This window comes from Podarcis muralis, chromosome 16, assembly GCF_964188315.1.
Source record: "Podarcis muralis chromosome 16, rPodMur119.hap1.1, whole genome shotgun sequence".
Classification (NCBI taxonomy): Eukaryota; Metazoa; Chordata; class Lepidosauria; order Squamata; family Lacertidae; genus Podarcis; species Podarcis muralis.
In genome coordinates, this window is record NC_135670.1 from 24110175 (window position 1) to 24125187 (window position 15013).

The following is a 15013-nucleotide window of genomic DNA, read 5'->3' on the forward strand; positions in this document are numbered from 1 at the left end:
AATAACCAACCCCATCCAAATAAGGAGGATGCACCCATTTTATCAATAAAGCAAGCCATAATTGGATTTTATAATTAATAATAAATTCCTATAATTTAAATGTAATTCCTCCCAATAAGGTTGAAGTCTATGCCATAGCAAAAAACCAAATGATGAATCTATTGAGAGGACCCCCAAATGTAAAGAATAATTTGGGGGAGGGCTCGTGAAATCAATTACGAAAAGAGAGATTAGTTCATTATACACCATTAACTTTTACTTCTGCTGCTGAATGAGCAACTGGACACGCTCTGAGCTTTCCTGGTGGTTGCCGTTGTTGTACAAAACCAATTAATTTCATCACGTTGGCGAAATTCCAGGTTGAACTTGTACCAGCAGGTGCAGCAGTAATGGGTGTGACACTCTTTTTCCCTGTTCCACATGAGAAGTCATTTTTATTTTATTTTATTTAGAGCATTTGTGACCTGCTCTTCAGCCAAAAAGACTCCCAGAGTGGCTTACAACAAATGATCAATCGAAGTAACACAATCCCTTCTTGCCCGCAGGCTTACCATCTAAATAAAACCCCACACCACACGAGGAGGGGAGGGGAAGAGAAACACAAGCACCAGTTCTTAAACAATTGTTCTTCTAATGATTAGCTTGCATAGTTCAGAGGTAAAGGTAAAGGAACCCCTGACCGTTAGGTCCAGTCGCGGATGACTCTGTGGTTGCAGCGCTCATCTCACTTTACTGGCCGAGGGAGCTGGCGTTTGTCCGCAGACAGTTTTTTCGGGTCGTGGCCAGCATGACTAAGCCGCTTCTGGCGAACCAGAGCAGTGCACGGAAACACAGTTTACCTTCCCGCCGGAGTGGTACCTATTTATGTAATTTCACTTTGACGTGCTTTCGAACTGCTAGGTTGGCAGGAGCTGGGACCAAGCAACAGGAGCTCACCCTGTTGCAGGGATTTGAACCACTGTTTGGCAAGCCCTAGGCTCAGTGGTTTAGACCACAGCACCACCCGCATGCCATAGTTCAGAGGTAGGTGGTGCCTAATGGAGCTGGGCTTTGGGCAAAGTGGATGGATTGATCCTTCTACTTTTTCTCTCTCTCCTTTTGAGGAAGTCTGATGGAATGGCTATCTCAGGTGTTAGTTGAGGGAAGAGGAGGCCCAGTGGGGTTGGCCTGGCACAGCAGGGCAGATGGTGGGAGCCCTGCTTCTCCCCTTTCCCACTATTTAAAAGGTTTATTTAAAAGATTTATACACCGCTTAGGCACGTAAAACATGTCTGGGATCTTTGCAACAATAATATAATGACATAGTAAAAGCTAGATATTATATAAAACAGTGGACAGGAAAGTATATTTTTTATGGTTATTTGCTTCCCATAAGGCTATAATTATTATTAATTTAAGTAATTACCTGCTGTTTACCAGCAAGTCCCAGGGTGTGTTGCAACAATTAAAAATTCAGAATTAAAAACAGTTTAAGCATATGCAATATAATAAGAGATAAAAAAACAGTTACATATATTTTTTTAAAAATCTAAGCAATCACAAATTTAAAAACAAAAAATATAAAACAGTTAAAAACGACAGTGGCATGGACATAAAATCAATACACATCAAAGACAGATACCAACAGGGATAAAGATTTTAGCAGGTTTGTTGAAAGAGGAATGCATTTAGCTAGCAGGTACCAAAAACCTAATAGAGAAGACACTTGCCTGTTATGCAGTGGGAGGGAGTTCCAAAGGATTTACCGTAATTGCTACCACATTAAAGTTCTGATTCTGACATCATACAGAACAGACTTTGGACAGCACCCGTGGGATGCCCTCTCCTGCAGAACACTGTGATTGGTTGAGTATGTCAATCACATGCTTTGGCGAAAAAGTCTTACAGCCTGTGCCTGAACAGAGTCAGTGCCTGGTTTTATTTCTTAGCAAAATGGATGTAAATTCAGTGTCCAATTTATATGCAACCCGAGTCAAGTAGGCCAAACCAAGATATCCTTTGGTGCAAATGTTTCGCTGCTTTCCTCCGGCAACTATCCATTTTAGAACTGCAAAGGCTACCTTCGGAAGCTCATCTCCAGGTATTTCTTCGATAGGAGTGGATGTTTTCAGCAGACTTGCCCGTCAGTTGAAATGGTCTCACAAAACGCCTTGATGATGCGTCCAGATGGTAGCTTGTTCTGTTTTGGAAAAAACCACAACAAAACAACAAAACCGTCCCACGGAGGAGGTGGCCACCCAGCCAGCCTCAGCATGAAAGCGTACATATGAAACCATGCTGAAGAAGTCCCACTTGCTCTGGTTTCAAGACCTTAGATCACCAAGTTGAGTTGGTGCTTTTTAAAACCTCCTTACTTTGTGGACTGTGGGGAAGGGAAGGAAGCACGGAGCAGCCAGCAGCACCACGGTGGCTTGATCAGTTTGTCACACCCCAGATTTGCGAAGGGGAGGGCGGCGATGTTCCAAGAGCCAGGAAGGGAGAATTGGGAGTGGGTGGGGCCGCCCAGCACCCGGCAGAACACATGACTGCCCAATAAGTCTCCTTCTCCTTGAGTGTGTGCGGGTGGTTTTTTTGGGAGACCCATCCATCTGGCGGCTGTCCATGGTGCTGATCAGATCGCTGCCCTAGGCAGCCTCGGCGGCGACGGCAGCAGCAGCAGCAGCTGCGACTCCTCTCCTGGGTGGAGATTGATGAGAGCTCCTTGCGGATCCCCATCCGGAGATTTCACTTGCCTGTATTTATTTGCTTTCGCCTGCCTTTCTCGGCAACCGAGACGAGGGAGGGGCTGAAGACGGATGGACTGAGGTGGGAAAGAAAACATACCAGAGTGGAAGACCACTTAAGCCCCACACGCGCACCCCACCCCGCCCCACGGCAGGTTTAAGGAAGACTTGTCCTTTGTCTTTCTAGCTGCTGCGAGGGGAAGACTTGGCTGGGTGAGTAAGGGAGGGGTTGGGGAGATCGGGGAGTCTAGCCTCTCCCACCCCCCCTATTGCTGGACTGGCAAAGCAGAGCAAAAGGGGAGTGGGGTCTTTCCTCCCCTCCTGTTTCTCTCTCGCACGCAGCTCCACTCCTTAGCCCGTTCTCCGGCTGTATGGAAATGGCACCTCAGGGTGGAGCAGCTGTCCAGGCTGAGAACTGGGGAAGAGATGGAGGTATAAAATGGAGGGGGGGGGAGTTTGAACTGCTTGGCTTTCATGAGCACTGTGGGTGAACCCACTTTCTGGAGAGGAACAGCAGCCCCTTACCCTAATATTTTTAGGTGAACCCTCCCATCTATTGCTTCTAACGTGAAAATATACAAAGTGGAAAGTGGGGGTGGGTGGGTGGAGAAAGGAAATCCAGTGGTTTGGGGGATTATTATTATTATTATTATTATTATTATTATTATTATTATTATTTTGCAACTCTTAAGGATTCTTGTGAAAAAGCTGTAGCTGAGCAGGGCATCTCTCTCTGATTGGGGGTGGCGGAAGAGTAAGGAGCCCAAGAACTGGGAGGAGGGGGCCGATTCATGAGAGATGCTCCGTTTCCTGGCCAGGACCCCTGCTCTCTTTCTCACTCCCCCCCCACCTTCCGTAGAGGCGATCTCTGCTTCTTCTCCCCCCCCCCCCTTTGCCTGGGCAGTGCCTCTCTGAGTAAGCACTTGGTTCCCAGTCTCTCCGCGAAGCTGGACTGCACAAGAAGCCTTGGTTCCCCCTCCCCCCCTAAGCCTCCCCTCTCCTGCCAGCTCTCCATGGGGGAAATGTGCCTTAACCTTATGGGTCACCTCTGCTTGCGGCCCCATCAGAGTGAGGTCTCCGTCACGTGGCAAGGTCAGAGAAGCATAGGAGCAAAGCTGGGGAGGGGTGATGGGCTGCTGCGTGGGGTGGGGTGGGCTGGGGGCGAAGGCTGGGGTGCCCAAACTGAGACTTGCTTGTCATGCCGGGTTAGGTGGCAGCTTGGAAGCGGGTGGCGGCAGCGAACGCTGCCTCTTTTACAGACAAGGCACTGGGAATTTCGATACTCCCCGCAGTGTGTAGGGGAGAATCACCTGTGTATTGTAACTTCTCGCTTCCAGAAAGCTGTCCTCTTGTTTAGATCAGGTTGCTTTAAACAAAAACAGAAACCCTCCGTGAATTTGTACAGCTCTGGATAAAACCCTGCCGGTTCCTCTGGGAGGGTTGGTGAAGCCCAGTATTGATTCTCTGTTAGTCAAAGAGAGAAGCACTGCAATACTGGCAGGGTACAGTTTTGCTGGTTGGAAGTGCTGTGTCAAAGCATCCTTCGGAGGGGAGGGGGGCAGTTTCCCTAACACAGGCTTGTCCTCCTATAGCAGCGTTTCCCAACCTGTGGGTCATGACCCGCAAGCGGGTGGCAGGCACACGGGGAAGCTAAGGGAGGGGCCAGGCTTCTGACAGTGACACCCACCCTCCCCTGGTGATGCAGCACTTGGACCTGGGTAGCTTCAGGTGAGCCGCCTCTGGTCTGTCCGGAACAGTCAGGCATCACTCGGTCAGCATTGAGCTAAGATTTCAGCCACCCTAGGAATTTGCTTCACTTCCCTGTAGACGTGCTTAGGCTGTAAATCTCTCTCGGTTAATTCAATGGGGCATTTTACCATAACGTTTTAACAGAAATGCTTAACTGTGTGTAACTGTTACTAAATTAGTAGTAATAAGAGTGAATGATTTAATAAGTTAATAATCATTAAAGGGGACGCTTTAATCACAATCACAATCATGTATTTTCTTTAGCCACGCTTAAAGTTAGCATTTAATTGATAGGGGGTGTGATCCAGCCAGAATATATACACTTTCGGTTCCTATGGGTTCCAGTGGGAGGTTCCCATTACATCTGTTAGAGCTTTCCCATTGAAATCAATAGAATGTGCAGCCAGTTTAATTCAGAAGTAGCAGTGAGTTCCATAGGACTCACTCCCAGGTAAGCATGCTTGGGATAACAGCAGTAACATGTTTCTCTTTGAGTGGATTGTGCCCATATCAGAACATGATTTACTAATTGCAAAAGCTCATCATTAGGAAATAACTCAGCACCCTGGTTTGACAATGTGTCCCACTACAAGCTATCTACTATGAAAAATATACAGATTTCTCTGTAGTAGCTCACTGTTTTCACTTCTGGGTGAGAAATATACAATCCCTCCTCCCTACAATTGCCCCTGTTTGGTGCATCTTTCCCCACCAACAGATGCAGTTCGTACATCGCCTTAAACAAAACTGTGAATAGCTTTGTAGGTATAATTCTTTCAACAAATTCTGCATCAATAGGGACGTTGAGTAAAGAATTTTATGGAATGCCTCAAGGAATTGTTAACAAAAGAGGCAGAGTTGCAGTTAAAATGCACAAAACTGCTGCAGAAGATCCAACGTCCCAAATTCATATGAAAATAAATTGTCATAGCAAGGAAATTTGGGCTTGTGGGATCACCATACCAAAAAGATTGGTAACCACCGCTATGTAGGACCAAAGAAAATGGTGATGAGTTAGGTTGGTTGCCGCAAATGAGCTTTTAAAATACATACTACATGCCAGAATCGAGGTATTGCCTTTTATTTTTATTCTTGGATTTATGATTTGATATTGAGGTGGCTGATTTGGAGGCTGAGAAATTAGTAAGAAATTATGTGTGATAAGGTTTTAAAGTAGAGAAATGATGCATCATGGCTTTGCTGGATTAGTGTAATCACAGTCTATTCAACTTCCTTAGCACCCTTTAAAAAGGGGAAAAAAAATGAAATATGTGCTGCTTGCTTTGGGAAACTGGATTTTAGATTAGCTACTGCACTAGAGCAGTTGTTAGAGCATGAGCACAATGAAAGATTGCATTGTGGGGGTTGGACTAGATGATCCTTGTGCTCCCTTCCAACTCCTATGATTCTATGATTTCCATGCAATCCAGACTATTCCAGAGTGTGGGGGTTTGCTTTGTGAGAGCCCCAGTTAACTTATTCAGTAGCATTGCATTTTCCTCTATCCCCTCCACCCCCCGAATCTTCTTTGGCACTTTGTAGAACTTTAGAGGAAACCACTAGTACATTAAGTTTGACCTGGAAGATAAATCCAGTTCCAGTGCTTTGGAATTTGGTGCAAATAGAACCACTTTCAATTTTCTATCTTCTAGAGGAATATCAGGGGAGTGATAAACTCTTGTTGTCAAGAGCTAAGTGCACATGGAAACAAAAACGAGTGGCTTGCGAGCTTAATATGCTGCTTCTGAAAACAGAAACGGACCGTTGAAGCAGGTTCTGAACAGCTTGTTTTGCTTGAATGAGATGACGAGTTGATGTGAAATATAGAATTCTTGTGTTGCTTTTGGAGGGCATTGATAGCCAAGGCCCGATTGACATCTCACACGCTTTTCAAGCCCTCTGAAGTCTCTGATTTTCCACGTTGTCGTTACGCATTGATCCACCTGAAGCACAGGTAGCTTTCGGGGATAATGACTGGAGTCTAAGCGCCCAAGTGTGGAGGCCTTAAGACTGCTTCCAGTGAACTGCATGTATGAAAATAAAGATTTATTCGCTAATAGGTGCTTCCTGGCCTTCAATGAAAACCTTTCATGAATGCGATCCAGTTTTCACAGTCTGAATATTTGCAAATCTGTAAATATCAGATGAAAATGAGATCGGGAGAGTTCAGGTTTTGAATGTTTTTGTTTTTTTTTTTACAATCTTGAATAAGCAGCCTTTCAGAAATAGCACGGTTTCTGAAGTACAGACGGTGCTAATTCTGAAAGGCTGTTTATTCAAGGTTGTAAAAACTGTTAAAATCTGAATTCTGTAAGATCTTATGTTTTCACTGAGAAGGTGAACGAGTCAGAATTACAGATGGGAGTCAGTATTGAGTTGAATGCATAAATGCACGATGGGGCAAGGTTATCAGAGGTTACTAGTCACAATGGCTATACTCTGCCTCTGAATACCAATTACTGGAAGCCACAGGAAGAGTGTTGCTGTTAGGTCAGATCCTGCTTAGGGTTTTTCCATGGACATCTGGTTGGCCACTTTGAGAATGGATACTGAACTGTGATCGGCCATAGGGCTATTCTTAAGTTCAAAACATTTTATGAATGGGAATATATATATATGGAAAAAAGGAAATAATATTGTTAAGAGCAAGTGTTTATATATAGAAACACATCTAAGCAACACCATAACAGTTGGGGGGGGGGGCGAGCTCTTTTTATCAGACGTGGGGGATGTGTTGAGTTGCAAACGGGTACGGGAGTAAAATTGGAACCGCTGTAGAAAAGATGAGCCATATAATGCCAGATCCTTTGCTACTTCTCCTGAATTGTATAAAGAAATTACTGTTAAACTGATGCAGCATTAGCCATGTATGTGATTATAGTCACTAGGCTTTGATACGTGAAGTTAATGGAAAATACTCCCGAGAATGACAGAATGGGAAAGTGGAGCGTGGTGGGGTTGTTATGTTCAAATGAGCCAGCTATACAAGAGTGGAGGGAGGAAAATAGCATTGTAATAGCTTCTTAGAAAATCAGGAATCGTTCCTAAGTCATTGGCAAATTGAAACATTCGCTTGCGCCCGATGGCGTGAACGCTGAAACCTTTGACTTGAAATAACTTGTTCCTTCGGTATGCTATGATCTATGGCTGCTTTCATTATTTCCATTATTCTTTGTAGTAATTCGCTCTGTTTTTTAAAAAAGAAAGATTGCTCTCGGGGCACAGTGAACGCTCCCGCACACACTCACACAAGTCATCTACCCCTCAAAAGAGTGTGTGATGATGACCCCCTCCCACTTCTCTCTCTCTCTCTCTCTCTCTCTCTCTCTCTCTCTCTCTCTCTCCTGCTTCTCCCCTTCTCTTTCCCCGCAGCCCTTCTGTCCTCTGCCCTGCCCTGAGTAACAATTTGTTCCCAGTGGGGACTCCCCACCCCACCCCACCCACATTGCTGCACTGGGGGTTGTGGGTTGGGATGCATCAGAGCTGGGAAGGGAAAGAAAGGGATAGTAATAAATAATAATAATAATAATAATAATAATAATAATAATAATAATAATAATGTATTATTTATACCCCACCCATCTGGCTGGGTTTCCTCAGCCACTCTGGGCGGCTTCCAACAGAATATTAAAATACAATAACCTAGGTAAAGGTAAAGGGACCCCTGACCATTGGGTCCAGTCATGGCCCACTCTGGGGTTGTGGCGCTCATCTCGCTTTATTGGCTGAGGGAGCCGGCGTACAGCTTCTGGGTCATGTGGCCAGCATGACTAAGCCGCTTCTGGCGAACCAGAGCAGCGCACAGAAACGCCGTTTACCTTCCTGCCAGAGCAGTACCTATTTATCTACTTGCACTTTGACATGCTTTTGAACTACTAGGTTGGCAGGAGCTGGGACCGAACAACAGGAACTTACCCCGTCGCGGGGATTCGAACCGCCAACCTTCTGATCGGCAAGCCCTAGGCTCTGTGGTTTAACCCACAGTGCCACCCACGTCCCTTTTTTAAAAGCTTCCCTAAACAGGGCTTCCTTCAGATGTCTTCTAAAAGTCTGGTAGTTGTTTTTCTCTTTGACATCTGGTGGGAGGGCGTTCCATAGGGCAGGTGCCACTACCGAGAAGGCCCTCTGCCTGGTTCCCTATAACTTGGCTTCTCGCAGCGAGGGAACCACCAGAAGGCCCTCGGAGCTGGACCTCAGTGTCCGGGCAGAATGATGGGGGTGGAGATGGTTGCAAATCCCCCCTTCAACAATTAGATTAAGAAAAAAAGCTTCCATTGGTACCGATGGGAGCTTCCTCCACCCCCTAAAGCTATAATAGGCATGTGGTGGACAGGGCCAAGAATGAGAGGCTGCTTGCCGGATTCAAGATACACTGTGGGCTGCGTCTGGCTCATAGACTCCTGATTCCTTACCCTAGTGTTTTCTCGCCCCCTAATTTATAGCTTGGAATGAAGTTGGGGTAGACCCAACATAGAGAAGGCGAATCTGAAAGATGGCGGTTCGAGCCCGTCCAGGGACAGCTGTGGCTGGATACTACCTTTTCCACCAGTCTCAAACTTTTTAATTGTCTGCCTTTGAATGTTGATGTCAGCTTTCTAGCCCTGTTCATTAGGTGTGCAAGGAAGGCCTAGTGCTCTGTGCATCTGAGAGCCAGTGTGGTGTAGTGGTTAAGAGCGGTAGACTCGTAATCTGGTGAACCGGGTTCGCGTCTCTGCTCCTCCACATGCAGCTGCTGGGTGACCTTGGGCTAGTCACACTTCTCTGAAGTCTCTCAGCCCCACTCACCTCACAGGGTGTTTGTTATGGGGGAGGAAGGGAAAGGAGATGGTTAGCCGCTTTGAGACTCCTTCGGGTAGTGATAAAGCGGGATATCAAATCCAAACTCTTCTTCTTCATCATCTTTGTTGTCTGCAGTTAGATTAGCAGTTTCAGAGAGCAAGACCTGGTGGGGTGTGTGGCACCACTTCTGATCAACACCCCCGCCCCACACAAGGCCCACTTCACCAATCTGGTGCCCTCCAAATGCTTGGGACTACATCAGAGGCAGAGGGCCTTCTCGGTAGTGGCACCCACCTTGTGGAATGCCCTCCCATCAGATGTTAAGGAGATGAGTAATTATATAACATTTAGGGAACATCTGAAGGCAGCCCTGTATAGGGAAGGTATTTTAGGCTTAATGTTTTATTATGTCTTAATATATGCTGGAAGCCACCCAAAGTGGCTGGGGCAACCGGTCAGATGGGCAGGGTACAAATAAATATCATCATCATCTCCCATCAGCCTCAGCTAGTTAGTTGAGAACATCTGGAATTCAGGCTTCCAGGCAGTTTTAGAGGACTGGCTTCCATTCTTTAAATGCATTAGTAGCAGGAGGCTGGGAGACAGCTGGGCCCTTGGATGACAAGGGAATCAAAGGTGTGCTAAGGGAGGATACAAACATTGCAGAGAAACTCTATGAATTCTTTGCATCTGTCTTCAGAATGGAAGAGAAAAGGGTTCTGGACTAGGTGGGCCATTGACCTTATCTGGCTCTTCTTATGTTCTATAGAAGAGTTCTCATTTCAACGTACCAGTGCAAACTTGGAAATGTACAGTGGTACCTCGGGTTAAGAACTTAATTCTTTCTGGTGGTCCTTTCTTAACCTGAAACTGTTCTTAACCTGAAGCACCACTTAAGCTAATGGGGCCTCCTGCTGCCGCCGTGCGATTTCTGATCTCATCCTGAAGCAAAGTTCTTAACCCGAGGTACTATTTCTGGGTTAGCGGAGTCTGTAACCTGAAGCATCTGTAACCTGAAGCGTCCGTAACCCGAGGTACCACTGTACACTGTTTTCTTTCTATTGTATAATTAGAAGGGATAGAATCATAGCGTTGGAAGGGACCCTGAGGATCATCTAGTGTCAGAACCCGCTGCAGTGCAGGAATATATTGGGGGGGGGGGGATGAACGAATTCCTATGCCCCACAAATAACCCAGAGATGCATTTTAAATAAAAGCACACATTCTACTCGTGTGGAAACACCAGGCAGGCCCCACAAATAACCCAGAGATGCATTTAAAATAAAAGGACACATTCTACTCATGTGAAAACATGCTGATTCCCAGCCCATCCGTGGGCCGGATTTAGAAGGCGATTGGGCCGGATCCGGCCCCCAGGCCTTAGTCTGCCTACCCATGCTCTAAGCCCAGGACTGTGGGCTTCTTTTATTGTTGTGGGTCCTTCCTGGCACTCTCCAATTCCTTTATTGGGGCGGGAGAAGTGGGACATAAATAAAATGAGGCTAAAAACGCAGACCTTTCAGAACTCAGCATGAACTCTTTTGCTGGTGCAACAGAATACAGAGGTTTGTGTCCCTGGGTTGTTGGCCAAGGGTGGGGTTGAAGAATGGAAGAAAGAGGGTGGGTGGGAGGAAGCAAGCAAGCTGGGAGACAAGGCTGGCAGTCGAACGAGTATTGCACAAGGAAATCAATCTCCCTGCACGGATCTTGGGTGTATTCAGGAGCTAATTATAAAGCTGTCAATATGCACATTTATTATTAATAACAACTAATAAAAGCCCAGCCAGATGGAGCCACAGACTTATTTCAGGCTTTTTCTGATAATATTAATGGTAGCATCTTCCTATTTCTCATCCCTCAACCCCCAGATTTCTGCATGCAGATCTAAATAGAAACAAAAGATAAACTCTGTTTAAAAGATGGTTTTAGCAGCTGATGCAAGGGAATGCAGTAGTTATATATCCCTGTGATGTTTCAGAATGTGCCTGTCTATGGTTAGCCCTGCTCCTGACTGCATCCGTATTTCAATCTCTTTAGCCTTTGGTGCAACCTGAGATGTTTCTGCATCGAGTACCGTCTAATCTAATTTAGCTGGCATCCCACCTCCCACAGTCCATTTAAAGATCATTAGGCGGAATAAGATGATTTCGTTTTCGTATTGCCTAGCAATACTTCTGGCAAATTCACAAGCTCATCCTCTCCTTTGTGGATTTTCGGTCGGTCTTAATGACTATATTGCCCTACCGTGACTTTTGGATGCTTTTCTTAATAAACCAAGATAAGAGAGCTGGTTTGTACATAGCTCTGAGCCAAACTATGGTTGATTGGGAACGCAGTAGCAAGAGGGTTCCTGGAGAGGCGGTGCTGGCTGTTTCCTGCTTCCTCTGGTCCTTGTATTGGTTCAGCTTAATGTGTTGTCTGAATCTGAGCTTATGGTTTGTCTGGAGCAGAATCTCCTCTCCAGGAGCTCACAAATGCTTGAGCATTGGTGCTAAGCCATAGTTTATGGATGAGACAGCTGAACAAATGGCCGTTTTGTCTCTGACCACAGGGACACTGCCTCCTGTTGGCTGTTAAGAGAAGTGCACTTTAACTACTGTTTGGAAAGACGGGGCACTCAACAAGCCTTGTAGCCTGATTGAAGCCACTTATCCTAAGAGATCATGGCCACTGGTCCCATCACCTCCTGGCAAATAGAAGGGGAAGAAATGGAGGCAGTGAGAGATTTTACTTTCTTGGGCTCCAGGATCACCACAGATGGTGACAGCAGCCACGAAATTAAAAGGCACCTGCTTCTTGGGAGAAAAGCAATGACAAACCTAGACAGCATCTTAAAAAGTAGCGACATCACCTTGCCAACAAAGGTCCGTATGGTTTTCCCAGTAGTGATATATGGAAGTGAGAGCTGGACCATAAAGAAGGCTGATCACTGAAGAATTGATGCTTCTGAATTATGGTGCTGGAGGAGACTCTTGAGAGTCCCATGGACTGCAAGAAGATCAAACCCATCCATTCTTAAGGAAATCAGCCCTGAGTGCTCACTGGAAGGGCAGATCGTGAAGCTGAGGCTCCAAGACTTTGGCCACCTCATGAGAAGAGAAGACTCCCTGGAAAAGGCCCTGATGTTGGGAAAGATGGAGGGCACAAGGAGAAGGGGACGACAGAGGACGAGATGGTTGGACAGGGTTCTCAAAGCTACCAGCATGAGTTTGACCAAACTGTGGGAAGCAGTGGAAGACAGGAGTGCCTGGCGTGCTCTGGTCCATGGGGTCACGAAGAGTCGGACATGACTAAACAACAACAACATCCCAAGAGATGCTACAGACTGAGCTATGTATGTAAACCTAGTTTCAGTGTGACTGCTCTGAGTAGGACTAGCATTGGCTACAGCCTATACCACCCACCAACTCAGTATTGTTTACACTGACTGGCAGCAGTCCTCCAGTGTTTCAGACAAGGAATCTCTTCCTAGGGGATCAACTCTGGGATCTTCTGCATGCAAAGCAGTTGCTCTGTTACTAAGTTGCAACCGCTCCCCGGAACGAGAATGTGTGCTGTTAGTCTATACAGTTTCTTCTTAACTCTGAGCACTGAATCTTTACTTTGCGGTCCGACAGACTTTAGGATTTCCCCCTAAAGGTTACAAGGACTGGGAATAATAAAATAAAATGCTTGTAGGCATTCAGAGGTGGTTTCCCCATTTTTCCTTATCTCTCCCAGCTCCTATTCAGCAGCAAACACCCTTTCTATAATGAGCTTACTGTAGCTCACACCTAACAGGAATTTATCCAGCATTTTCTCTCTGACTCTTGTCAAATTCCTTCTGTGGGGTAGAGTGTGGGGTGAGGAAGCTGCATATTCAGTTTGGGGGCAAGCCCAGATTTCTCCTCCAGTAGAGGGGTGAGAAACCTTTCCCTTTGGGTATGAAATTTATTTTGGGGGCGAATACAGAATTGTTCATTTTCTGAACGTAGTTTTAAGGTCATTTTTCATTTAACAGAATGATGTAGAAATCACTCTTCCAAGCTGTGTGTGTGTGTGTGTGTGTGTGTGTGTGTGTGTTTAAGCTCTGGTGCATATTCCAGCAAACGTCCTAAAAACAACCTCTAGCGAGGATTTAAAGGCACAGGGCTCTTTCCCCAATTACCTTCCCAGATCGCCTTTGTCAGCTTCCTGTGGTCCATGTGACTTTGCAAAGCGCATGTTCCATAAAGGGGAAGCAGCAAGCCGGCAGTGCAGCCTATGCGTTTCATATTCGGCTCTCTCCTTTCCCTGTTCCATTCCCCTTTTACTTTCCGAGAGAACTCCTGTCTCCCCAGCAGGGATGGAGTTAAGCCTTGCCCTTATTGCTCCCAAAGAGAGGCTGTGGTGCATTGTGGTATAATGAGGCAGCTTTCATGGTTGCCGGGAGATCCATGGGGCTAAACTGTATGGAGAGAGAGGCATAGCATGTGGCCAGAATCTGTAATGTGGGATGTGCTTTCTCTGAGAGCAGTGATGCATCAGGCCACCATCTCCCTCCTGAATCAGGATGTTTCTTAAATATTAGTGTCTTCCATTTTTTATTTTATTTTATAAACAACCTCAGGCAATGCCCTGAGCTGGAGCTTCCGCCAGACCCCTCTGACGGCGGGAATGAAGGGGAGGGGCTGCTGGGAGTCAGGATCCGTCCGCTCCTTCTGCAACTCGGGCTGCCTGAATAAAATTAAGAAGGGTTAGTTGGCCTTCTCTGGACTCCCCCCCCCCAATCACCACCCCCTTTCCAGAGGCCTTCGGTTATCTATGGGCCCTTCCGGCTTCCACTGACTGGTATATTTCACTGCATGATCAATTCATGGGGATATTTTTGTACTTTAAAAAGAAAACGGGGAAAGTGTTGTGCTTTGTTGTGGGGGTGTGGGGGAGGTTGCCTTGCAGCTGGGAAAAGCATGTTAATCTCATGCGGAATGAAAGGGAGCAACAGCAATAGACCACCAACTATGTCTGCACAGAGCTTAATTCTCCTTCTCTTGGCAGCCGTGGAGAGTGTGAAATTGTCACGGATCAGAGTGGGGGAAATCCACGTTTTTCGTAAACGTGGAGAATGTGGCTTAATTTGTTTCTCTTTTGACTACATCCTATTTATAAGTTCAGTGGTACCTCGGGTTACATACGCTTCAGGTTACATACGCTTCAGGTTACAGACTCCGCTAACCCAGAAATAGTGCTTCAGGTTAAGAACTTTGCTTCAGGATAAGAACAGAAATCAGGCTCCGGCAGCGTGGCAGCAGCAGGAGGCCCCATTAGCTAAAGTGGTGCTTCAGGTTAAGAACAGTTTCAGGTTAAGAACGGACCTCCGGAACGAATTAAGTACTTAACCTGAGGTACAACTGTACAACACTGTAGTCCCCACCCCCGTCCCCGTCCCCAACCTATCTCTGTGTACCAAACTTAACTCCTAACACTTCCGATCACCTGCCGCTGTGTCTGTTTTCACTGGCAGGAGGTGGTGAGTTCTTGAAGAACTGGCTCTTGCATAACTCTAGCATGCTCTGAATTCACCTGGAAGGTGAAAAAACATTTCCCGAAGCACAAAATATGTGGGCGGTGGCATTTAAAAGTGAAAAGTGGTATTTTGAGGTTTTTGTAGCAAAATATATACCTTGAAGCAAACATGGGAAAGGTCCTGTCTCTGTAGAAGTGGTCTGCTCCTTCCCTTATCTTTGCCTTCAGGAACTTGGTACCTTTCAGACTACAACACCCATCAGTACGAACTGGCAGGG

The 15013-nt window shown here is 46.2% G+C and overlaps 1 protein-coding gene across 7 annotated transcripts in view; it reads left to right on the forward strand.

Moving 5' to 3' along the window:
- Positions 1-15013, forward strand: part of OSBP2 (oxysterol binding protein 2) — a 154239-nt gene that overhangs the window by 47855 nt on the left and 91371 nt on the right. Inside the window, exon 1 of one of the 7 annotated variants that reach the window (XM_077920513.1) lies at positions 2555-2936. The exons of 3 other annotated variants lie outside the window; for them this stretch is intronic. Coding sequence is in view for 2 of the 4 variants with exons in the window: in XM_077920512.1 (XP_077776638.1) it covers positions 13887-13965 (79 nt within the window). In the remaining 2 variants the exon portion in view is untranslated. 3 more of the 7 variants (XM_077920512.1, XM_077920511.1, XM_077920515.1) reach the window with 3 other exon arrangements.